This window comes from Apis mellifera, linkage group LG7, assembly GCF_003254395.2.
Source record: "Apis mellifera strain DH4 linkage group LG7, Amel_HAv3.1, whole genome shotgun sequence".
NCBI classification, from domain to species: Eukaryota; Metazoa; Arthropoda; class Insecta; order Hymenoptera; family Apidae; genus Apis; species Apis mellifera.
In genome coordinates, this window is record NC_037644.1 from 3,899,267 (window position 1) to 3,926,835 (window position 27,569).

Here is a 27,569-nt window from a genome sequence, read left to right on the forward strand (position 1 = left end):
TTTACTATATTGTTAAATTAAAAAAATTAAAATAAATATTAATATCTTTATTATATTTTATTTTATGTGTAAATTATAAATTTCCAATAAGATTATTGAATTATATATTCAATTAATATTCAATACTTCAGTTAATTATTATTTAATAACCTAATTCGTGCGAAAGCACATTTTTTGCACTTTTTTCTTGTTGTTCTAGATTTTTAAAAACGTCAAAAAATGGGATATTTATTGAAATCTCTGTTTCATTATATAATACCTCTGGTTCGATTAAATATATAGAATTTTTATCAGTAAAGTAAGGAATTCAAAAATGAAATTTTTCTCCGGGCATGAGCGATAGAAATTATTTACAGATTTTAATTTTAATATTATTCTACATGTGTTCATTATTTATTCCATTAAAAAAACATTATTTCATAAAATAATATTCCAAGATTTTCTCTGTTTTATAAAATAATTTGAAACATTAATACATTCACATAAATATTATTTATTATGTATTCTGAATTGCAACGAGAAATATAAAATCTATCATGGAAAATGTTCGTTAAAATTGAAATAAGTATCATGCGTAAAAAATCCATATACTCCATGACGATTGAATATTTTCATCAAATTTATATTTTTATTATATTCTGTTCATTTCCGTATCTAAATTTCCTTCTTTCGATTGTATTGAAGGCAACTTTTTATTTAAAAAAAATTCACTAATCGATGATAAACTTGATCATATTCTCCTCGATAATTCTATTTATCTAATTGTCATTCTTCAAAAATTGTTCGATTGAAAAATGGCGGCCACTCTTCAGTCCTCGATTGCACTAATAATTAGATAAATCGAAGGAAATTTAATGCGATCTGAACTTTCAAACACCTACTTATTCAAATTTATTGATCTTGTTTGTTTATTTTTCCCAATCGAATCACTCGAGAAACGAGTTTCAAAGATTGAAAGAGAATTCTAATAGGCTAGTTCACTAATTTACTGAAAGTTCGAGGGAACTTGAGTTTTAAATAGCCTTTTAAGAGTTTCCTTTTTTTAAGTTTGATAATCAATTCTTTGCCGGAATAATTTTTAATTTCGATATTGTGAGGAAGCTTTGTTAGATTAATTCTAGATAAATATTTGGAATTTGAAATATTTTATTATTAGAAGATATCAAGTATCTTTTATTTATAAAAATGTAAATATTATAATTAGTAATTATTATGTATTATTAAAGATAAAATTATCGTTCATTAAAATAAAATATATGGCTCTGTCGATAATATTTCGTCGTTTTTTTTTCTTTTAGATATCTAAATTTTCATAAATAATAGAATTCAAATATTGAATTTTATATAGGGGATGTTTCAATTTAATTTTTTACAAAAGTAAATAAAATTCATGATATTTCGATTCAAATAATTATTTATCCGTTTTTTTGATGATCGTTTAATTAAAAAACATTTATCGATAAATGGTAAATATTTTGATAAAAATTTAATAGCAGTGCAATGCCCGGAGATATTTTTTTGAAAATTCTGATCAGTGTTTAACTTCATGAAAAGCAAATTTTTTTTAAATTTTTTTTTTCAATTTGTACAAACTACACATATTAATATTGAACTTTTTATATTCATAAAAAATATTTTTATTTATTTGATAATTTTGGATATATGTAATCAATTTATTTATAGAAGTTATAAAATTATAACACTGTATATCAAGTGATAAAAATTAAAAAGAAAATAAATTAATATGAATTTTTTAATAAATAATTTTTCCTTCGATGATAAATTTCAAGTCATCAAAATTTTATTAAATATTGATTTGCAAATAATTCATTTTACTCTTAATTAAATTTACTATGTAAATTTCTCGTGAAATTGATTAACTTCAATTAACAGACATTCGATTTCTTTCATCAAAAAAAAGTTTTATTAATTTTTTTCTCAATAATTTGAAAGTTCTAATCGTTTGATATTTAAACAATTTAAATAATTTATCATGTTCTTCAACAATTTAAATTTAAAATGATTTTATATGTTTATATGTTTTATATGTTTTTTAAATTGTGAAATTTTGAATTGAATTTTAATTTAAAAACATATAGAATTTCTTTGATTGTTAAAATTAAAAATAATTTCCATTTTTTAACAAAAATAAAATTTATTATATATATATAATAATAATATAATATTAATTATATTAACTATATTAGCAACTTGTTTTTTCAATGTTCTCAATTAAAAATTTTACTTCAATTATTTCATTTTTATTTTTTTAAATGAAACATTACGTTTAAAAATAGAAATATAGAAATTTGTGAAAGATAATTTATAAAACATAATATATTTCATCCATTTTTCCCATTGTGTGACTTGTATTTTTCATTTATAAAAGATCTGAATACGTTTCAAATTTTTTTTATTTTCCTAGTAAAAAGAGCTGTTAATTCGGATGGATTTTAAAAATTATATGGTTTCGTTCGTTAGAAGGTTCGTGCAGGTGCAGGTTTCCACTAATATACGGGGAGAGTTAAGTACAGGTACAAAAGGTTAGAGCTCGTTAAACCATTTGGCTTTTCTACTTTTATTTTATTTACTTATTTCTTTCTATTTTTTTTTCTTTTATTCTTTGTCCAAAAACGAATATGTATGTTTCTATGTTACGTGACTCATTCTGTAAAAGAATAGCTAACAAGTAACTTAGTGGGAAACCATAATTCTCGAGAATGAGATACCTATCCACTTCGTGTGACTTTAAAACTTTCCTAAAGAAACATATTTTTTGCGAACACATGCGACAGACATGAAACTTTCTAGCGTTATATTTATTCATTAAAAGAGAAGCAGCAGAGAAAGAGAGAGAGAGAAATTTATAGTTCTTTTTCTCTTATAACTTTTGTTCGATCGTACAAGTATGAAATTTGAAGAATCACATAGAAAAAAATTTGAACTTAAAGAAATGAAATGTAGTATTAGAGTATTAAATTTAAAATTTTTACAATTTTACAATATTATATACAATGCAAAATTATTTTTTTTAATAATGTTAATCCTTAAAAGTTATTATCATTGAAGAAAATTATATAAAAAATAATATTTTGTTTGAAATGGAATTTTACTAATAATAGATATATATCAAATTCAATTAAATTATTTTTTTTTCTTTTCATCATATACCATATATCAGATAATTTTATAGATTATTATATATTTTATGCAAAAATTTAAAGCAGTTTAAGTTATAAATCATATTTTAGGAAGAAATATAAAATTAATTGAAGTATATATTTACATGTCTTTCACAATTAAAAATCAAACTTATTAATTCCAATGAAGAACTACTATTTGTTAATAAAATATAATTTGGCGATAAAGAAAAAGAAATTGATTTTCTGAATGATTTATAAGAATAAAATATTTACATTTCAAACATTTTTAATTATCGATAGATTCTTTACTTTTATGCAATTCGTATAGAAAAACCAATTATATATATAAATAAAACATTCATTTATAAACAAATACTTCAAGATAGAAAGATAAAAAGATAATAATCACTCATTCAATATCTTTTTCAAAATTAAATAATGCAAAGTAATTCAGCAAGTAATACGAAACCGTAACACGTTTTTTCTTCGTAAAATTAAAAGATTAAGAATAAAAATGAGAAATAATAACTCGTAAATGGGAATAAAAATGAACAAATATGATCATTTACAAAATTTTTTTCACCAATTTTCATGATGCTCATTCTGAATAGAATCATTTGGGCGTGCCATCGAAAATGCGACATACAGCGTTTACAGATTGATGCTAAGGCAGCGAAAACGAGATTCGAAAAGCGAATGGGGCAGGTTTTTACTCGGATAAATCGAGTTCACATCGATGAGAGAAATATCGGAACGAATTTTCGGTAATCGACCAAATCAACCGGCGGAACGATAACGCGTGAACGTGTACATAAAACGACTGAGCGTACGAGCATTTCCCAAATTTTGGGAAATATTGTATCGAGATTTTTTTCTTTAATGATCGATTTCCAATATGTACAATGGATATCTGTAAAAGTATTTAATAAACGAGAAATTGAGGATTCTCATAACAAAAATATATATAATATAATACATTATATATTATACACATATTTTGCAGTTTTATTGCATCCTCTTATGAAACAGAATATATTTACAAATTTAAATCAAATTTTTAATAATAGAATACTTAAGGTTCATTTTATAAATCTTGAAGATGGAAATACTTCAATTTGGATTTCGTTTTTTTCTTCAATTATTAATATTATTATAATAAGGTTATTATTTTTTATTATCAGCTTGATTTTTCTCGGAATGGAATCTTACTGAATGATATTTAATGAGATATTGTACTATTCTCTCATATAATAGTTTTTCAAGTTCCTTCAGCGAAGAGGATATCTATCCCCTAACTTTGTTCTCCAAAATAGACCATAATGACTCGATGATATTATGGTCTGGCGATTGTGTGCTAGCTATGGAAGATGTTTTACTTCGTTTTCATGTTCCTTAAACCAGAGATTGCACAATTTCAGCTGTATGAATAGAAGCATTATTATCCTGAAAAATTCCATTACATTCAGGAAATATTGTTTGCATCATTCTGGTGAATTTGATTGTCTAAAATAGTCCTTGTCAGTCAGATGATCTTTCACGGTGGTAAATAAACAGCAGAAAACCACGATATAAATAATTTCATGGCCAAAAATTTCGATTGCATAATATGGCATACAATAATGTTATATATGCGTATAAAAGGTGTTTCTTTTATTTCATTCAATCTACTAATCTACTAATAGTTCATTGTGGCGATTAAAAGTATTTAGAATTAAAAAATGTTATCTTTTATCTTAAATATATAACTTTTTTAGAAATGAATTCAAATTTGTTTCTTTCGATCAAAAAAAAAAAAAAAAAATTTAAATATAAAATAAATACAAAATATATTATTAATGAGAAGATAATTTTTAACATCTTGGATTGTTTAATGTAATCACAAATTGATTTGGATATATGATCTTATTGTTTATTACTTTTTCTCAGAAAATTATTTCTCATGTTTTAAATAAAAGCAAAACTGAAATAATTTACAACGAAAAAAAAAATAATAATAATTATTAGAATTATACTATTTTTATGAAAAGTTAAATAAATATTCTTTTCAAAAATAGAAATCATTATTCGTCAATTATTTAATCAATAGTGAAAATATTATTATTGATCTTACATATTACATGATCATCAGCATTTGATAGCGATCAAAGAGGTCAAGTGCTACTTTTCGATTCTTTTCTTCAATCATTGTCTGACTTAATATTGATTTGAGTTTGTAAGATGTCTTCATTAAAGATCTCTATTTTATAAACACAAAAAACCAGTTGTAAAATAGCAAAATAACGAGTAGTGTATATTGATGACAATATTTATATATTGAACATAAACGGAAGAAAAGATAGATACATAGAAAACTCTTCTGCTTTCACATTTTTAAAAAAAAAAAATTTCTAACTCCATAATACACGTCAACAATCATCATAGAATAGAAAATCCTTATACGTTTATTATATTCGAAATCGAAATCATTTTAAAAATGAAAAAAATATTAAATTAAAATTGATAACGAATCGAAAAAGAATTTCGCGAATTATTTTAAAAAGCACTTTGAAGTGTTGAATATTTTACGAACAGATCTCGTATATTTTAATTTGAAATCAGGTTAAAGTATCGCGAACTCATTGTTCCACTCTTTGATCGTTGAAAAATTTTTGTTGAATTTTATTTTAAAATATATTTATAAAAAATATAATATATTATATATTAATATAATATAAATATAATATAATATATATTAAAATATATTTATAAAATATATTTATAAATGTAATATAAATTAGAAAAGAAAAAAATCATTTTGATCATTCTCACCTTGCAATTTCAATATAAACGAATTTCTATTAGAAAAAACCACGAAAAAAAAAATTAATTGGTCGGTTTTCATTTCGTTTGGAATCGCGATAGTGATTCTTGAATTTCGCGTACGCGTGCCAGTAATTTCGCGGTGGCGTGACGAATTCACCCGATTCCCCAAACCTCGAGTTGCGATTGAAATTTGAAATTTTAATGCGGAAGTCGGGCCACTACGCTCGAACCGCCTGTTATCCAGCTGCTCGTAAACTAGTTACGTGGATCTAACACGCGAAATAATGCATCGCAATTGATCCGATAACAATGAATCGAAAGACATCGCGGCTAGATAATTTATTGCATCGTTTTTCCCCCCCCCAATTAGTTAATTTTTTTTAAACTTTCTTTTTTTTTTCTTCAAAGATGTGGTTCTATTTAATCGTTTCTAACGGATGTTTGTTGGATATATATTTAAATGTATGTGCAAAAGCATTTTCAATTTTACACAAATTTCATTGTTAATCATTTTTTCAATGATCCTTAAATTCATAGTATTTTTTTATGGTATTGTTTCTAATATTTCAGCAAAAAAAAAAATAATTATTATATAGAAATGTTATCTAAATCAATTTTCATTAAATATGTAGAAATCAATATTTTGAATAATTTCTTTCGCTGCAAGCGTTGCTTGGTCTTAATTTTCGAGATATAGCAAAAAAAGATTGCTATTGTTATGTATTTTGTTAATATATGTTTGTACATAATTTATTTTTTATATTTATTAATAAATATCAACTTAAACTGATATTCATAATATGAATTTAAAAATATTGAAAATATGAATTTAATATTAATAAAATAATAATAATAAAAAAAAAATAACTAACTTGAAAATAAATATGATTTAAAAATATTCATATTTAAACTATTGAATCAATTTTATTATTAATTTTGTTATGAATTTTAATTTTAAAATTAAATATTCCATTATATTAATATTCATAATATAACAAAAAATAAAATGCTTCTATAAAAATCAAAATAAATAAACTTTCTGACAAATTGTGATTTCAAAGAAAATTTTCATATGAAAATACTTTTTTAAGATATCTTAAAAGTTTTCGAATGTTTTTTATCAATATCAGCGATTTACAAATTTTTTTTAGTTTAGAGAATGCTATACGTGTTCGAACAGAAAAATATTTTTATTTAAAATACTTATTGAAGCTTAAAGCAAATGAATAAAATACTCGAGAATGAAGTAATTTATGAGAATTAATAAGAGAGAATAAAATAATTTTTTTTTTTATTCAATTTGATATCGTAAGCATGTATACAGCAAATTCAACAAATCATAGAAAATATTATATATAAAATATATTGTAAAAAATATAAATAGACAAAACTTGAATAATAAACAGATCAAATCGTACTCTCATTATTCTCTGCAAATATAATGAATACAATCCTCGAATTAACAAAAAATAATTGGGGAAAAACTCGAAATAATATTCATTCTGCTTATTCCTTCCTTGTCTGCTATAAATCTAATGAGCTTTTTACGAAATTCAAATTAAAATATCTTTTAATCAAACATCAATTTCTTATTGAAATTAAATTAATACCAATTAATATATTACGAGTTATATTATCTGTTCCAAAATATGTTTCAGAATAATCTTATTTGCCAGAAAGATTGAAATGCATGCGATCTATTTTCATTGTACTCAATTTTCTAATAACGATGCATTGCCATCGGTGCAATAGTGTATATATTTGTCATTTTTGTCAATCGAGTGAGCCTTTTTCGATAACATTTGGATTTTGCATCGTGATAATGCCTCAGTTTACATTTCGATATTTGTTCGCAACTTTTTGTTCGAAAATTCAATAAATCTCATTTTATAAAATTATATTCATTCGATTATTGTGAACGATTTAATTTTATGATAAAAACAAAATTCGTCACGAAATTGTAAACGTCATCGTAAAAATTGAGTTTTCAAACATTGGCGAAATGTAGTATTGTGAACAATAAGAAGAGATTAGATTAAACCAAATTAGATTTTAAGAGAGATAAAATAGAAATTATATTATATTTGTTTTGGAACTTTTTGAATAAGAATAAGAGTAAGAATAAGATTCTCTTTTAAAAAAAGATTTAAAATTAATAATATAAAATTCATGAAAAAAATAAAATATATAGCTCATTTGTATCCATAATTTATTCATTTTAATATTATATATAATATAAAATAATTATTATATATTATATTATATATTCTTATTATATTATTTATAATATAATATAATATAAAAAGATTTTAACGATTTTTATTTTTTACGTATACAAGTTTTAATGTTTCATTCTCTTCGAATGCTTAAAAGAACATCACGTGATTTAGATTTCATTCTCATAGCGACTCAATTTAGCGGCCGTTTCCCAAGTGTATTGAACGATAATTTTAAATTCGGCAACTATCGACTCGTGTACTCGTAACCTGACTACGTTTTCTTCTAATTTCCCCTGACTCGTGAAATTGAAATTGAAATCTAAAATTTAAATGTGCCATCCCAATAAAACCAGAAGGCGATATTCGACGAGTGTCGAGAAAGGTTAAAGGAAATAAAAGGGAAACTGTCGGGATCGCTCCAATAAGCAACAGCAAGATAATTGCTCCGCTGACGGAGTAAAGACGTTCCGATTTCCCTTATTGAAATTCTTTCTTTCTTCTTTTTTTTTTCATCTTCTTTTCTCTTTCTTCATTGTTCCTAATGCCGTTAATAATGGAATTGTCACGTTGTGATTTCTCTCAAGTAAGTCGTTTTGAATTATCTCTCGTAATTATTCGTAATACTTTATAATTATCAATTCACGAAATGTGAATCGAAAAATTTCATCGTATTATTTATTGAAATTGATCTTTTGAAGATAATCATACATATGTGTTAATTTCGTTTCTCAATTTTTTCATTATTTCGTTTGTTAATTTTGCAACGTTTTGTAATACATATATGTATATATATATATATACAAAATTATTTCCTAATTAAATATAACTGAATTTATTCTATATACTTTTGTTTTATTTAAAAATTAATTTTGGAGAAAATTAAATTTGAAGATTCGTCTATTTGATTTTTTCAGTCGGTCGAAAATTTTTCTTTCATTTTTCTCATAAAAAAAAAGATAAACAATAGAATTTTATTTTATACTTTTTGCTTATCTTCACATTGAGGTAATTATTCCTATCCAGAAAGTCAATTTGAACTTTTAATTTTTAATTAAATTTAATTAAACTTTTTATTTAATTAAGCATTTATTTAATTAATTTAGTTAATTAGTTTTTATTACTTGAAAATTTTACTCGAGAAGAAAGTTTTGAATTTTTTTGAAAAAGATATTTTATTCTATATTTTCGATTTATTTTTTTATAGCATCATCCTCTATAATTGTATATCATTTAATTTAAATATAATCATATGTATAATTAGTTTATAAAATATTTAATGATTTTATTATCGATTACAATCGATTTTTTGAAAATAAACATACGACAAAGTATATTAATCTCGTTTCTTTTTATTTAAAAAAAAAAATAAATAATTCGCATTCCTTATGAAGGATATAAAGTTTCTTTCAATTTTCAACTTTTTTTTAACTTAGCTGACATGTGTTTCTTTTTCTATTATCTTAGATTTTTCTATTATCTCGGTAAATTGTTATTTACAATATACTTTATTGTTTGAATAAATGTTTAAAAACATCAACTTTAAATATAATAATTTCTTATATTATTTTTAAAATGTGTTTGATTATTTTGTTTTCTTATTTAAATAAGTTACAAGATATTAAGTTTATCTTAATCTATGTTCGAAATTCCCTGTTCCATGAAAAGACACGAATATGCAATTTAAAGTTTATAACAAGTTGATGTACAATATTCTGTTTCAATGAGAAATAAAGCCGATAATGTTGATCATTATTAAAGAATCTTTTTTTTTTTTTTTTTTTTTTTTTTTTTTGCTTTTTCCTTTAAGATTTTTCTTTAATTAAGGATAAGAAAAAGTACTTTTCGTATTAAGAAAATCCTCTTAGAATCTTATGCCCTCATCTTATTAAATAAGTTTTATTTTTGCACCGCATCTTAAATTTATGAAAAGCGACATTTGAAACATAATCAACTTAATTGTATTCAATTTTTCCGAAACTTTGTATAGTTTAAGAAGATTTAAAAAAAAAAAAAAAGAGATCTATTATTGTAAAGATAATTAAAACTATAATGATAATTTTTTAATATAATCATTTAACTGTTCATTCATAATGAATTTCAATAAAAATGAAATATTCCTATATAAGTAAATACAAATAAAATAAAATAGTTTAACAATAATTAATAATAATATAAAGTAATATATATTTTCAATATTTTTACTTAGATATATCTAATTCTTGATACAATTATTCACATTTATTGTTAAATTGTTAACTTATAAAATCTACTAATAAATCCACAAATTAATCTACAAGTAGTCTCTTTAAATCAAATATTTATTCAAAACTCGAACAATCGTTCCTTGTTACAGTTAGCAGCAACAGTTATTTATAATCAATCCTCGTTGAAATTTCGAAAGTTAATAAACGAAACACTCTTTCGTCTATAGATCCGTTTCGCTAGAAGCGATAAAATTGTAATCAAATTGAAATATTCTTATTGATTAGTCATATTATTTATGACAATATACATTTGTTATTTTTCCGATATCACATATTTAAATTCGTTTTAAATCATCTATACTATTCTATGCATATCCATTATATTTTTCATTATATTTATATTGGCTCATCAAAGATTCTTTTTTTTCGTTTGTTGTAGAGATTTCGAGGCTGGCATGAAGTGCATCCAGACGTATACGTTCGACTGCATGGAAGAGAAACAAAGGGAACACTTCAACTCGTTATACGTAGGCACCAACAAGGTAGTCATGGAGCTATGTCAAGATGGCCCTTATCAAGACGGTAAGTTGTGTAACTACGTTATAGTTGTCGTTATCCCATACTGATGCAATTATGGTTTCGTGTATAGACGATTTTGGAGAGCGAATTGGATGTGATTTTAAATGATGTTTACAAATTATAAGATTCTAATTTTAGTAAAAAATATAATAATTGTTTAACTCTACAATGAATCTATTTCGATCAAGTATAATGTGAATCAAAGTGAATTTTTATCTATAAAATATAAAATGATATAAATCATTTTAAACTAATTTTAACCATACGTGTATATCTATAGAAATTAATTATTTTTCAAGTCAATCATATGATTATGTTTTTACGTTTATATAATAAACTTGATTTGAATTATGTAATAAGTAATTTATATTCAAAAATTAGTTTGTTTTTTTAAATTTTTATTTTAACTTTTATTTATTATAACAATTATTTTCTTACATTGTTGTAGTTTGAAAATTATTAATCTTTATTTAAATATTAAAGTTTTTTATATTTTGAATTTTCACTCGTTTTCTACTTGAAAACTTTGATAAACTTTGGTAACTTTTATATTTCAAGGAATTTATCTCTTCCCTTGAGATTCAAATTATCCAGGTTCGATTTTAGTAAAAAAAAACTGGAATTATACTTAAACTAAATAGAAATTTATAATTAATATGTTGATTATTCAAATTAGTGAAAATATATGCATGAAATTTAAATTAAAATTTCAAATTTTATACACATTTTCAATATTTAAGTATTGAATATATTTTTATCATCTTAGTATACAAAGTGTTCGAGGAATCGCTTCGATGGATGAAAATAAAATTCATAATAAATAAATTAAAATACAAAAAAAAATTCATATAAATTCATATATTTTACGAATTTTATTTATTAATTATGCATTTTCTTGTGCATCTTGAAGTAAGTAAGCTTGAAGAAGTTTCACCAATATTTCCATTCATTAATATTTTTATAAAAAAAATTCCAATTTGTCAATGGGCATTTTGTGAATGAATGAATATGATGAATATCTGATGCAGTAGAATTTCATTTATACTTGTAGGAACAAATATATTCACATAATAAAAAATATCAAGTTGTTCATATAATAAAAAAGTTCACTTAATTTTTCCACCAATTATGATTTTTCATCCAATTAATAAAAGTTCACGTTCACATAAAAAGATTTCACGAAATATTTTCTCTAAAATACATATCAAATATTAAAAACATAATAATTTTCTTTGTTGAATGAATGAATTTTATATTTATTTTGTATACAATGTATATTTCCAATTATTTGTAAAAAATATATATAATGCATATTTCTAATTTATAAAGAATGTAAATAAAGATATTCATAAGTGAAATGATTCTCAGTTCAAATAACAGGAAACTTTAATTATAATTCGAACAATTGTATAAGATTACAATATAAACGAAGTTCCATTGTATTGAATTCCACAAATAATAAAATTAATTCAATTAGTTTTATCTTTTGGCAAAATCATTCTATTAATTGTTCTATTATTTCTAAAATTATTCTACTATCTATATAAAATTCACTATATTGAAAATAAGGTAGATTAAACAGGGTATAGATTTATTTATAAATACAGAAGTAATTCTTTGATATAATAGAATGTTCAATATAAAATTTGTAATATACGATTAATACATAGTAAAGTTTTAATTTGTAGAATTATAATAAAAAATTGCCAGAATTTTATGTTTATTTTGATTTTGATGTTTGATATTTGGTATTTTTCTAAAAAAATATTCTATTGTATATCTTGTTTCTTGTTTTATATTATATATTATATATATATATGTTTTATATTATGTATATTTATATACATATATAAATATTTGTTTTCCAAATAACAATGTTATACACGTGTAATACTTACTAATAATCTAATATCGCATAATTTTTTTATTTTTTCTTTTTTATTTATCTAAATTCATTAAATAAATTTAATAAAATCCAATAAATTGTGTAAAAATGAACTTTTAAAGTTTTTTTAATAAAAAAATTTGATATAAAAAATTTTATCTTATCAAATGAAATTTGTGAAAATTCTGTGTAAATTTCATTGACAGAACATTCTGTGATACAGAATGAAAAGCCAAGAAATTAGAAAAAAAGAAAAGGTTGCCGTAATTTATGAAATTCATAAAACCAGTTCTTAATGCTCCAGTCTGCATATTACAGAAAGGATTAGAGAACTAAATTAATTAGGTTTTTAACTACATTTCTAGAAAGTAATTTTTCTTTCCTTTCAAAAGAGAGAATTTATGTTTTATTAAAAAAAAAAAAAAAAAAAAAAGAGAAAAGAAAATAGATATTCTTCAATTTATTATTAAAAATTATATATAATTATATATTTCTATTAAAATAGTTTCGATGAAACAATAATATGAAATTCGTTAAAAATATTGTTAATTTTTGAGAATTAATTTTATGAAAAAAAATGCCATGTCAGTGATTTCAATAGTTTTTTGAATATGTTTTTAAAGATGTGAAAATCAATATTTCGAATAACTTTGTTCTATACATGTATAGAATATAATGTTTCATGCTTAATTTTTTCGAGATTTGCAAAAAAAAAATATTCATCTATATATATATATATATATATGCATCAATATATAATTATTGCTTATCAATTGTTTATAAATAAATAAACTGGTCGGTTACCACTCAAAATGTATAACAAATGAGCTAATATCATTAGACTTAAATTTATTTCTAAAGAGCTTGAAAAAATTTTTCGAAAATAAAATAAAACAAAATATATTGACGATTGTAATGCTTAAATAAAATTTTTGGTAATTATATAAAAAGAATACACTTTATTGATTTCAATGATTTGTATGTTATTTAAATAGTTTAATTTTAAATGTTATATAAATAAATATTTTAAACGATTTTTTTTTACATATAATCGTCACACGAATTTAGATAATAGATATTCTATAGCTGAATATAAGAAGATTTTAATATACAATAGATTACATACAATTATTTCAAAATATATTTAAAACAAAACTTTTGTTGACGAATATTTCAAAACAATTAAAACTCGGGAAATTTTTTTAAATTAATCATGAAAATAATACATATAGTATTATAGTATTATAGTATTAATAATTGGTAATTGATAATTTTTCTATTTGAAAGGAAAAGTTTCGGAAAAAATTCTGATTATTGTGAATTCATAAAGAGAAGTAAATTATTATTTAAAATATATTTTCTTTCATGATATTTCTTATCATATTCAAATGTTTTTATATATATTAAAGTTATTTTCTCATTATTTTTTTCTTTATAAAAAAAAAAAGAATTAGTTATTTTTCTCTACATGTTTATTTTATATCATACCGATTTTTCAATACGTTTGATATTTATATACCATATCATTTTACATTTCAAAAATTACAATTATTCTTAATGAATTATTCTTTGAATATTGTTGCATTTGATCGAAAACTTTTTTTTTTGTTGATACCATAATAATTAAATAAATCTATGACATTCACAACGCGTGTAATCGAACAAAATTCGATTAGATATATCCTTATCCAAATATCGAATCTTCTATTAATCCTATAATCGTGGATTTCGCAAGAGTGTATATGCAATTCGATTCCTGGAGCTGGAAAGCAAAGGAAACGGATTCACCGGTCACTAGCGAACAATATAGGAATTGAAACACGTTAAACACCGTTCCAGTCCCCAGGGCATAGAGAACATGTTATTGAGTTGAGTGGTCATTGAGCTGCGCTCGCTGTTCGATCTATACTGCTATCTCGAAATCGGTTACGCGATTAGCGCCTCGTTAAGAGCAATACCGGCTACGCGATTCGTAACGAGCCGATTATCGATATTGAACGATCGAGTTGTGTCTGATCAACTTGTGCCTTGACGCAATTACAATTTTTACGTATAGTTTTGATACATCTCGCGTTATTTTAAAATTTATTTGGAAAACATCATTTCTTGTCATTATTAACTTACGAAGTTTTAAAATTCCTAATATTTTGAAGCTATTAATTTCTAGATTTTATCTATATTTTATTGTCAGCTTTTAATGTGTTATCTAGAAAAATAAGTGATAAACACATTTATTAATATAGCGTTATATTAAATCGATGAATTTGAATTATTATATATTTTATGGAATTCTTTATTTTTTAAATAATAATAAAATCTAATCCTGTCCATTCGAAAAAGTGATTATTTAATAGTAAAATTGCTATGTTATAAGTACAAAAATTTAAATATAAAATTTAGTATAGAATTCAGTATATTGTGGTGGTTATATTATAATGGAATTTAAGAATATTAAAATTCAGTACGGTTTGATTAGTTAGAAAAATTCAAATAATTTTTTGTTTAAAATAGTTTTAATTCAACATTTCTGTTATAAAAATAGCAATAGTTTGAAAAATTCTAACTTTTTCTTGATTCAAAAAGAACTCGTGCTTTTGAAATTCTTTTCCATGTCCATTTTGTAAATTCTTGATATAGTGCATAAGCAACTAACAATATTGCGGATCAGCCTTTTGATTATGTTTCAAACAGAATTATTGAATAGAAACAGTTCAATTCTCCTCTGGTAAATTTCCTTAGGAGACGTGACGTCATATTATCCTGCTGCTACTGCACTAGGTAAAGGTAAATCACGTGATCAGGCTTTCGCCAAAGTCAAACGTGTCACGTGACATTGCTGTGCCTAATCTAGCAATGGCAGTAAGGATAATGTGACGTCACGTATTCGTATCGTAAAAAATTCGTTAGAGGAAGAATTGAACTACTTTTAATAAAGGGGATAACATATTGTTCCATTCTGATAATCCTGATATCAAATCTAAGAAAAATTCCTCGATTTATTTTGAAAAAAAATTGCAAAACAAGTGTTTGTTATTAAAAAAAAAAAAAAATCAATCTTATTTTTTGTAAATTTTCTAAAGGATTGATAATTAGGATTATGTTGATTGCAATTGAAATGGCGTGACTGGAGAATATTATCTCAAATCTTAGGATCACATTTCTTCAGCCAAGCTGAAATGTATTCAAAGAAATAACCAATTCAAGGATATCTCTAGGTACTTCTCTCAAAAACGATTTTATTCTATCCAACATTATTCTCTATCGTTTTTGTTATTTACATATAATTCGTTTAGCTATTATTACATTTCTTTTGCTTTATAAAAAATTTAATTCACAAGACAAAAAACGAAGAAATGATACAGAATACTTTTGTGTTTATATTTTCATTCTATGTTTATTTATTTATTATTATTATTATTATTATCATCATATTTAATTGTAATCATTTATTTATAATATAGTATGAACAAATATGTTATAAAATTAATAATAATACACGTGTATGAAATAAATGATATGATGTTTCTGTCTATTATTATTAATAATCTGAAAAATTAATTTTACATTCAAAACAGACCAAAAAAGTTAAAACCAGCCAATCGGTTAAAATTGATACAATTGTACGAGAAGAATACATGCATGTAATTTTTCCTATCTATAGATAAATATTGATAATCGACAGAAACAGTGCCCTGTTCAATTTACAATTGCTGAATTGCATGCAGTTCTGTTATTAATATTTATTCAAGTTTTTGTTCAATGTACCATGCGAAAAGAACGAAAATACGTGTTATCATTTTAAAATTAACATCTATTAATATGGGAATGATCGTTTGCCAAAACAATATTGAAAATTTGATATTATGCATTTAATTATTATTTTGGTATTTAATAGTTTTATTGAAATTTATAATAATGTTGATTATTACTGATGATTGAAATTCGTTGCTTGATTGAAATTGTAATAAATTGAAATGTTTTTAATATTTACCTAAGTAGATACCTAAAGATACTGCTTACTTAAGTAGATACTCTTTATTATCTTTCCATGAAAATATTTTCAAATTCAACTGAATCATCTTTATTTAGTCTTATATCTGATATTGGTTTAGATTCCAAGATTACAATTTCATAAAGAAATTAAAATAAAGAAATATTAAAATCAAAAATTGAGTAATATTTTTGACAAAAATTTTGTGATAATTTTTTACATTTATGCAAAAATTCAATATCGATAATTTCATTTATTTGATTTTTTTTTCTGTTTACAGAATTTCTTCAACACGCGCCATGCATGCAAAAAGTGCAACCTGAATATGAGCTTTGCTACAAGAAATATCAGAAAACCACTCAGGAAATCGAAAGGAGAAATGACACGAATGGATCTCTCAAATCTCTGTGCTGGTAAGTGAATATTATAATCTTTATTAATTCATAAGCCAATTTCATTTCCTTATAAGAATGCATTAATAACACAAGATAACAAAGTTTATATATTTTTTCAGAATATGTAAATTATGTAAATATAAATTATTTTCATATAATTTTCAAAATATTGTTAAATTTTCAAAATATTGTTAATAACTGTTAAAAATTAATATTGCAATAATATTTGGCGATGTAAATCGGTCCATGAATTGTTGTCGTAATAATAGTTCATCTGTAGTTTTTTTTGTTCTTTTTTTGACACAGAGCGTCGCGATATGAATGTGAAAGCCATATGCAAAATATATGATTTAAAATTTTTTTTTGTTTCTTTTCTTTATAGCAATATTAGATTATTGTAAAATTTTTTTTAATTTTTTTTAAGATACGGATTTCTATTTTCGAAAATATTTATTTTATTTTTTTAAAATAGTAAGTTATATATTAATAATTTTATTATTTATAAAATTTTATATATTTTATATTATAAATTTTATATTTATTTTATATATAATGTGTTCATTTCTTTAGAATATTTATTATTCTCACAGAAATGACTTTAATTTTGATTTAAGTAAAATATTAAAGTATCATAATATTAGATTATATTATAAAGATTATAATAATGCTTAATATAATAATAAAGAATAATTAAATCATTTGATGATTTAATTGTTCTATTTGATATGTAATTATAAAAGAATAATTTAATCAATATATAATTTGTTAATTTTCTAATATTATTAATTGATTTATTTTTAAAAAAAATTTTAAGATGATAATTAATGAATAATTTCATTCAAAAATAAATCAGACTGTATATTTCTCAAATTATAACAATACAATATGCATGCACATAACAAAAAAAAAAGAACTTTTGGAACAATCTAATATATTTATTATATTCATTTATTTATTTTTCTTATATCATTATTATTTCAGATTTATTTTATCATTATTAAACGTGTGTACATGTATGTATGTGTATTTTCGTAATGAAAAATTGTTTTAAATAATAATGGATAAAATTTTTTTATAATATTTTCTTTTTTTTAATTAAAAAAAATTTATTTAGAGATGAAAGATAGATAGTAGTTGAATAGAGAATGGGAAAGTTTAAATTGTTGAAATTTTTTTCCGTAACACTTGTTACTTTTCTCATATTTTTTTTGAAGTTGAAAGATCGAGTTTTGAATAATAAATTGTGCGCACTATTCGTTTTTTCACTGGAATTTTTGTGACGCATAAAATTCATACATTTTTATTTTTCCATTTTTATTGTATACATATATCGCATTATCATATGCATCCAACCAAGAAAATCGAACTTATAAATTTTTTTTCGCTTTTTACTACTGATATGTTGGCAATTTTTTTTTTTTTTGAAATTTTAATTCACCAATATTTTTTATTCCTTTATTATTTTCTTTATTAAAACAATTTTATATTATTTTTTATTAATAATGTTTTAAAACGCGATGCTTTTAATATCAGATTTAAACAATATACACAATTAAATATAAAGATTTTATAAATAAAAATTTTTATAGTATTTTTAAAAACCTAAATCTGAACTAAAAATAAAAATTAATAAATAAATTTTGAAGTATGTTTTGTATTATTAAAAAACTTTTTGAATGAACTTTTAATATATATTTTTATATTATAATATATGAATATTAATTCTTTCGAATTCGAATTGTATGAATATCGTTGAATATGTACTAACATAATTTTGCAAGTTAACTCTGGATTTTGTTAATGTCTATATCCGCATTTTCATATAAAATTGAATATAAATAACTAGGTCGATATCAATAAATAGATAAAAATAAATTCATTGCTATCATAATCGTTACACAAAAAAGATCAAAACTGTATTTTTATTTTTCATTATATTTTTAAAAATTTTTAATTAATTTTAAGTAGAAAAAAAATGAAAAAAAAAATATAAAAATGCATTAAAAGTTTAAAATTAATTGATTAATTTTTTCTTCCTAATTTGTCAATTTTCAATTTTCAATTTAAATATAATATAATTTTTATATCCAATTAAAAATTCATTATATTTTTAATTAATTCATTAGATTTCAAAGCGACTATATAATTTATCATTCAACGAAATGTCAAATCTTTTATATTTAAAACTATTACGAATTTTAATATATTCAAAATATTAATGTAATTTTCACGTATCTGATAACATCGATAATTTGTCAAATCTGATTAAAAAATCAAATTTCATTGATTTAAAAATTATTCAGAAGAAAAAAAACACAGCCATGATATCCTTATTCTTATATATATATTTTTCTGATTTTATTATTCGGAGGATAGTTTGTTTTTCAATTTATATTTCATATTATATTTTTTTAAATAACGAACCGATTGAATATATCACAGTTATTATACATATAATATATGATATATATGATATGATAGTTACGTAAATATTTTTCTATATAAAAAATTTAATTAAATTCTCTCTCTTTCTTTCTCTTTCTCCCTCCTCTCTTGTTTACTCTGAGACGTCCATTCTTCATATTATCGCAAAGTACTTAATTAATTATTCTTGTTTTCTTTAGAAATATTTTGTAAGAATTTTATAAAAAAATATTCAATAAGAAATTTTAGAAATAGCTATGAATTAAGAATATATAATTAAGAATTTTTAAGAATTTTCAAAGATTTCATTTAAGAAACATTAAAAAATAAGAAAATGTTACAAAGAATGTTTTGAAAATTTTTTTATAAAATTTGTTGTTTATAGATATTTTCCTCTGACACAGTTTCAACGACTTCGTTACTTTGGAACAAATTATGAATTAAGCATAAAAGACATAGGACAGAGATGGGTTGAAAGCATTCCCTTTGAACGAGTTATAACATTAAGCATATTAAACGCAATAGGACGTGCATAAAAAGATTTAATGTAAAAAGAGCATGCACGTTGGAGGGTGCAATTCAATTTACGCGATAAGAGTGTTAAGAGAACGCCGTGTTCATACGGGATGTGTTTCAAATCCTTTTTTCCTCTTGTCCGCTCAGTCCTTAACATTCTCGCTTTTTATCCCCTCCATCATTCTCTTACTCTTTACGCTGACTATTTTTCGCATTTGTTTCTTTTCCTTCTATTTTCGTTCGTCTCTCCTGTTCTATCTGTTTCATCTTTTCTTCTTTGTTTCACGTCGTCCCTACTTCTCTCTTTTTTTTTTCATCTTTTACATTCAATTTCCGTATTTTACTTTTCCTGTGGTTGGTTTTCCTCTTTTCGCATATATCGTTCTTTTTTCATCTAACTTTTTCTAATTCGCTGTTTTATATTCTTCTATTTTTCTTTTTCGAATTTCTTATTTATTGTTGTTTTGTTTAAGTTGTTTTCTTATTTTTTTACTTAAATTTTTCTATAAGATTAGAAGAGATTGGGAATTACTCTGCTGGTAAATTGGACTTTTTAAAAAAAAATTGATATAAGAGTGATTTTACAATAGAATTTATATATTTGAAGTAGAAAGATAAAAATGAGCTTAAATAAGTTACATATATATATATATATATATATATATATATATATATATATATATATATATATATATTTAATCTTTTGTAACACTTTGATTATTTTCGCGAAATCAATTATTTTCTATATTGTATTTTTTTTTATTTTTTCAATTATAGGTAATTATTTTTAAAATAGTTTTATAATATATTTATTTGTTATAATTAAGTGTTTTATGAAATATTTCAGGAAAAAATTTTTATTATATATATAAAAATTTATTGTTAATATATTGAAATAAGTTAATGATTGAAATAAGTTTTTTTCATTTTTTTAGAATCTATTTAAATATATCATTTTATATATTATGAGCAAAAATGATTATTTTTAATTTTTATATATAATTTATATTTTATTTTTATATATTATATTTTATTTATATATAGTTATACATAATATATAGTTATTATATATATTTATACATAAGATAAATATAAATGTATATTAAAAATAAAAAGCTAATATTTATAAATATTATAATCAATATATCTATATTAATAAAAATTTCTGTTTAAAAAAATCAAAATTTTTTATTATTTGCATAAAAATTTTTGAATGGAAAAAAATACTTTTTCAAATAATTAAGATAAAGTTTCTTAAATGTTTTCTTTTTTGTTTTATCTATTTTTATTTATAAAGAGAAATGTATTAGAATTAAATTGAAGCTAAATTTAAATTATTCAATGGATTAATTTTCTAAAAAACAAATGATTTCTTTTCTATACGTTTTTTTTTCACTTTATTCAACTTTTAAGTTAATATATTTTTGTAAATATATTTAACGAATTTTTCTTTTCAAATTTTTTTATTTTTATATTTTATTTTTTTCTAATATCTTTTTCTTTATATTTCTATTTCAAAATTTTATTGCTTTTATTATTATTATTCTATTTTATTTCTAATTGTGAAATTTTTTTGAAAAAAAAAAAAAAACGATAAGCACATTAAGTCAACCAATGTTTCATTTTTATATTTTAAATAATAGTTATAAATTTTATGGTTCTATTTCAAAGAGTTCCTTAATTTTTCATATTCTCATATAATATTCTTTCTTATATTTCATTCTATATCTCATTGTTAAATGGTATCATTCCCATCACGCTATTATTTTTTCGTTTCCACTTATAATTCTTACTCTTTGTTACGATATTAATTTATCATTCCTTATCACGCAATTTAAAGTTGTAAATTGATTTGCTTACAACTTTGATCATCTCATTTTCCATTTCATTTCTCTTTTCTTCCTTATCCATCTTTTGTTTTCTCCCTTCCCCTTTCCTTCCTCCTTTTCTTCTCTTGTCCTTAACCCTCCTTGTCCGTTTCTCTTTTTGTCTGCCCCCTCCCTCTTTCGACTTCTTCCAGTGGGTGATGCACAATTTGAAAAGCTGCAACAGACCGTGATGGAGATAAGCTAATGACATTACATTCTATGTACAGGCATCAGCGTGAAAAGCTTCCTCTCTCGTGTTTACATGGTTTCGTCGAGAAAAAAGAAATAAAAGAACAAAAAAAAGAAAAAAAAAAAAGAGTGCGAAACTACGTGAATGAATGTATCGAACATTGCATCTCACTCGATTCTTCTCCCTCTCTCTTTCCGAATTCCAATATTCTTCATCAAGGATATCAACGAAGAATTATTTTAATCCCTATCCAATCTATAAATTCGCTGAAATTCTTTGTTTTATTTATTTTTGTTACTCTTTCATTCGTCATATTTTTTTTTATTGTTATTAAGTTGAACGAAGTTAAGTTGAATAATAAAATTCCATCTGCAATGTTGAACTAGAAGATTTTTAAATTTTCGTTATTAAAGCGGAATAAAAAGAGATGAGATTTTTAATATTTTGCATTTTTGCTAGATTCGTAAACGAGCTTCATTCAGTTGAAACTTTAATCTCGTCGAACTGGAAATGTACAGATGCGCAAGTCTCTTTTTTTTCTTTCTTTAATTTTTTTTTTTTTTTTTTTTAAATTTGAATCAGAATAAAGATGATTTGAAATAAGTTCCTGTAATAACTATATTTATTATTAATATCTAATCGTTAAAATACATGAATAATATAACGTTTATCACGATTAACTATGATTTGAATGACTTTAAATTTTTATTTTTTTTTGGAGAAAATTAATGAAGAGAAATAAACTTTAAATCTAAAATTAGTATAAAAGTTTCAATAAAAATAATTTGAATGAAAATTATTTCAATTAAATTGTTATTATTTTTATTTAAATTATGAAAAAAATCTAAAAGAAATTGTGTGTTAATATAAATAACATTAAAAGAATAACATGATATAATATATATTTATAATTATAAATACAAATATTTATTTTATCAAAATTAAAACCTTAAGAATTATTCCTAAATATACAATTTTAAGAATTATTTATATCAAAAATAGCATTTATATATCAATAGTACTTTTAAGCAATGGAATTTAACGTTCAATCTGTTATATTTTGATAAATGATAACTGCCTAGTATTCTGGAATTCTGATAGGAAGTTTTATACCAAAAGAATTACCCATGTCTCATTTTGACGTCGATTTATAGCACTGCAGGCACTCCTTGATGTATTGTACTAACCTTCCATTTTCAAATCAGTGTATTCCTTGTCATTTAAATTTTTTCCTTTGAGTTTTGAATTTTTTAAGTAAAATGTTAAATCTTGAAATAATAGAAACAATCATCAGTGAATTTTTTCAGATAATTATTTACGAAAGGATACTCCTTATCTTAATGATTTTGAAATATATTATCAAGCTTAACATTCTGAACAATACTCTCTACACATATTGTCAATGTTTACGAAATATTTTAGCAAAAAACTATCGATAATTTTATAATGAATTTTTATAATTATAACAACGTATGTCATACGTATTTAATCGGTCGGATACAATAAACTAATCTAACTTTATTTTTTTGTTTATAATATGAGAATTTATGCGGATCCCTCAGATGAAAATTTCATATATAATAATCTGTATTAGATTTAGTATAGTATTAGTATTTTTATAGATATTATAGAATCTGTTATAAAATCAATCATTTATATAATTATATAAATTTAATTTAATTTTAATTTTATACAAATGTATCACAAATGTTAAAAATATTATTTATGATATCGAACGTATTTTTGCTTATAACTTGGAAACTAAGGTCGAATAACGGATCAACAATGTATAGAAAAACATGTATAGGAAAAATTGTTTAAAATCATGTCTTTGATAATATATTTCATTGAAATCGATAAGGGATATATTTTTTTATAAATAATTATACATAATATTTATATGTATATTATTTTTATAATTAACATTTTGTTGGGAAAATACAGGATTTGATGTATTGATCGATTTTCTTCGAGAAAGGGAATAAAAAATTTGAAAATTCGTGGCAAAGCGATAAAAGATTTAACGACTTTTCAGTTAAAATCGTATAAATACATTTAATTAAAATTGAAATACGCTTCCGTGCAATTTTTCTGTTGATGTTATTTTCGCATGAGATACTTTTCACCACATTTTATGCGAAAATGTTTTTTTCTTTTTGCAGGCGAAAATTGCAAAAATGTTATATGTTATATGGTGGATACGATGGATTTGTAATATCGTAATATATGCTCTTAATTTAAAATACATGTATTTATAAAGATGTACATAATATATTTATAACAAAATAATTCTGTGTGATATTATATTATTTATTTCTTTTATATTTTTTTATTTATTATTTAAAAATTATTAATCATTATGTTTTATAAGAGAATTTTATTTATCATTATATTTTGCATGAGAAAATTATGCAAAATATCCTTTATCAAATAGAAAAAAATTCTCAGTTTTAAAGAATAATTAACTTAAGAATAATATACAATTGATTTTATATTCCATTTAAAATAAAAAGAAATTATTATATTTCTTTTTATTTTTCATATAATTTTTTTTAGAATTATCTTAGATCTGAATAATTATTCTCTTAATTGATCTGTAAATAATTATCAGTCATCAGTAGTTTTATTGTGAATTCTAATTGTGAATTCGTTTATATTCAATATTGGAAAAAATTAATTCAACATTAATAAATATTAATTTTATATTAAAAAAATACAATAAATTTAATAATTGATCAAAATAATATAGATCTTTGAAAAAGATTAAGTTTGTTTTAATTATATTAATCCAAAATTAAATGTATGGTTTATGTAATTTATTATATATTAATTTTATTTATTATAAGTTAAAACTAATAAAATAAATTATCTTATCGCTTAATATTTATTAATATTTTTATAAGAATATATTTAACCGTTTATTAATATAAATATGAATACAATTTTATGTTTATGAATACAAATTGTTTCGACTAAATACAACAATATTTTAAATTTTTTTTAATTCTATAATTTTTGAAGTTTTCTATGACGATCTAATGATGTAAATATAAAATGCACAGATTTATCAACACATCATAAAACAATTAAAAATTAAATAATTTTAAAATATTTATTACATAAGTACTTAATAAGAAAAATTCAAATTTGTAGAAAATAAATTAATCGTTTTTTAAATTTTTTACTGTCTCAAGATAGATACATATTTCAAAATTAAAATCTATTAAATAGTTTAAAAAACTTGTTCTGTATTCAGATTATTTGAATAGAAATTTTAAATACATAATTGATATAATTTTATTATATTATAATCTAAATATATAAATTTAATATTTCAATTTTCTGAAAATTTAATTATTTTATTTTAATTATATTTAAAAAATATATATTATTTACTTTTTTACCAGTTTATAAATTTTACCAAATATAATTTTATCAGTAATTTCAAAAATTCCTTTCAAACAATAATGCAAAATGAATTAAACATTGGATTTCAAACATTGGATGCAAATAGACTACTAAACACATCTGCCAATTCGTTTTACCATCAAGAATCACGACCACGATACATTTCACTCGAGATACACTCGTTGCACAACGTAATATCATTTCGTTCGTTGCATTTCGTTCTGCGCTTCAGCCAGAAAATTGAAAGAAAAACAAGATTCGTTCATAAAAAAGAGACGACTGTTAAAGAAATTCCAAGAAGAGATTCGTTTTTGGATTTTTAATATTCATGTGTATATATTTATCTCTGAATTATATCTATCATTTAGACATGAAAATTTAATTTATGAAAATACATGCACTATAAAATTACTCTAATTATTAATATCTTAATAGTTTCTACATAATTTAAAAGTATCACAAATTAGTATTAATACTTTAATATTTTTTACGAATTAATTTTAAATATTGAAAAATTATAATTTAAATCTTTTAACGGTATTGTATTTTTTTTTTATTTAATTCTTCCTTGATAAACTTTCTGGATGATAAAGTTCTTGTTATTTATTATTTTAATATTTTATTACATGAAACTTATACTTTCTATATAACTTTCTCATGTAATGTTAACATAATAAATTTTAATATTAAATGAAAATTAACAACAAATTACTTTTTCTATTTAAAAATTTTGATTTTCGATTTCATTGATTTATTGATTTATTTTTCTATTTAAATATTATTTAAATATTTTGGATACGTCTGTTATTTTTAAAAAAATTATTTTTTTTAAAAAATCCTATTATAAAATCTTTATTATTATTAAATCCTTATCCTAATAATTTTTCATAAATTTTTCGAATCATTTTACGAGAATCAGATTAATTTAATTTTCAATTATCAGTTTTTGACAAAAATAAAATTCCACTGTGCATTGATCTTAATGATGATAAGCAAAGAAAAATAATAAAAATATGATATAATGATGACAATTTATCAATAAAATAAAAATTAAAAAAAAAGAAAAAATCCATCATTTTTGTCGAGAAAACTTTCAAGAGATATTTTTCATAAGAAATGGTTTCTGAATATAACATATATTCAGATTTTCTTGTTAATCGAGTTTGTAATGCAAAGTTTATAATAGAAATAATCGATTTAAGAATTGAATGTGTCTGTTGCAGTGGCTTCAAGGAATTTTTGGAATGCTCACACCATACGGTCCGCCGACAATGTGGCGATGACACAGCTCGATTTGCAAAGGATTTCCTTGACAGAATGTCGAGCTCGCTTCTCAGGGTAAATATTTGCCACTTTTGCTTCGGCAGAATCTGTTGTCACCATAACGAGCTATGCGTCCCATCGTGTAGTCCTTTAGCTATGTCGAAATTGCTTAAAATATATATTTACTGACTTAAACTTAGTGAGAAATACACGGACATACTGCATACCGTTGGAAGAATATGTTCTTTCATTTCTTAAAAGTAAAATCGATAAAAACTCCAAGTTTTTCGATTTTTTTTTTTTGCTTCGAGTTGCCTATTCTTCTTCTTTTTTTTTTTTTTCTTTTAATGTTCTTGCATGTATAGTTTATTATGCATAAAATAGATGTTTTTTCAAATTCATATTTGTACAATCAAATTAAAAATATTTTTCGCGGTAAAATATTATATATCGCGGTATATATATAACGAGTTTTTTTTATTTTTGAATGTTAGCAATTTTTGCATTTTCAAATTTTTTTTAAAAATACAACAGAAATTCATAGCATGATTATTATTTTTAAATTTTTTGTTTTAATATTTAGAAATATATAAAGAAAAAAAGTAATGGATGTTGCATGTTACATAGAATATAATTAAATTCAACAAATTTTTAAAAAGATATATATATAAGAATGTTAAAA

The 27,569-nt window shown here is 22.0% G+C and overlaps 1 protein-coding gene across 1 annotated transcript in view; it reads left to right on the forward strand.

Moving 5' to 3' along the window:
• The window catches only part of LOC725260, an 81,082-nt gene that overhangs the window by 47,991 nt on the left and 5,522 nt on the right, over nucleotides 1–27,569 (forward strand). The window contains exons 3-5 of the mRNA XM_001121132.5: nucleotides 10,808–10,950; nucleotides 17,104–17,236; nucleotides 26,848–26,962. Of these exons, the coding sequence (XP_001121132.2) occupies nucleotides 10,808–10,950; nucleotides 17,104–17,236; nucleotides 26,848–26,962 (391 nt within the window). The remainder of the gene's footprint in view (nucleotides 1–10,807; nucleotides 10,951–17,103; nucleotides 17,237–26,847; nucleotides 26,963–27,569) is intronic.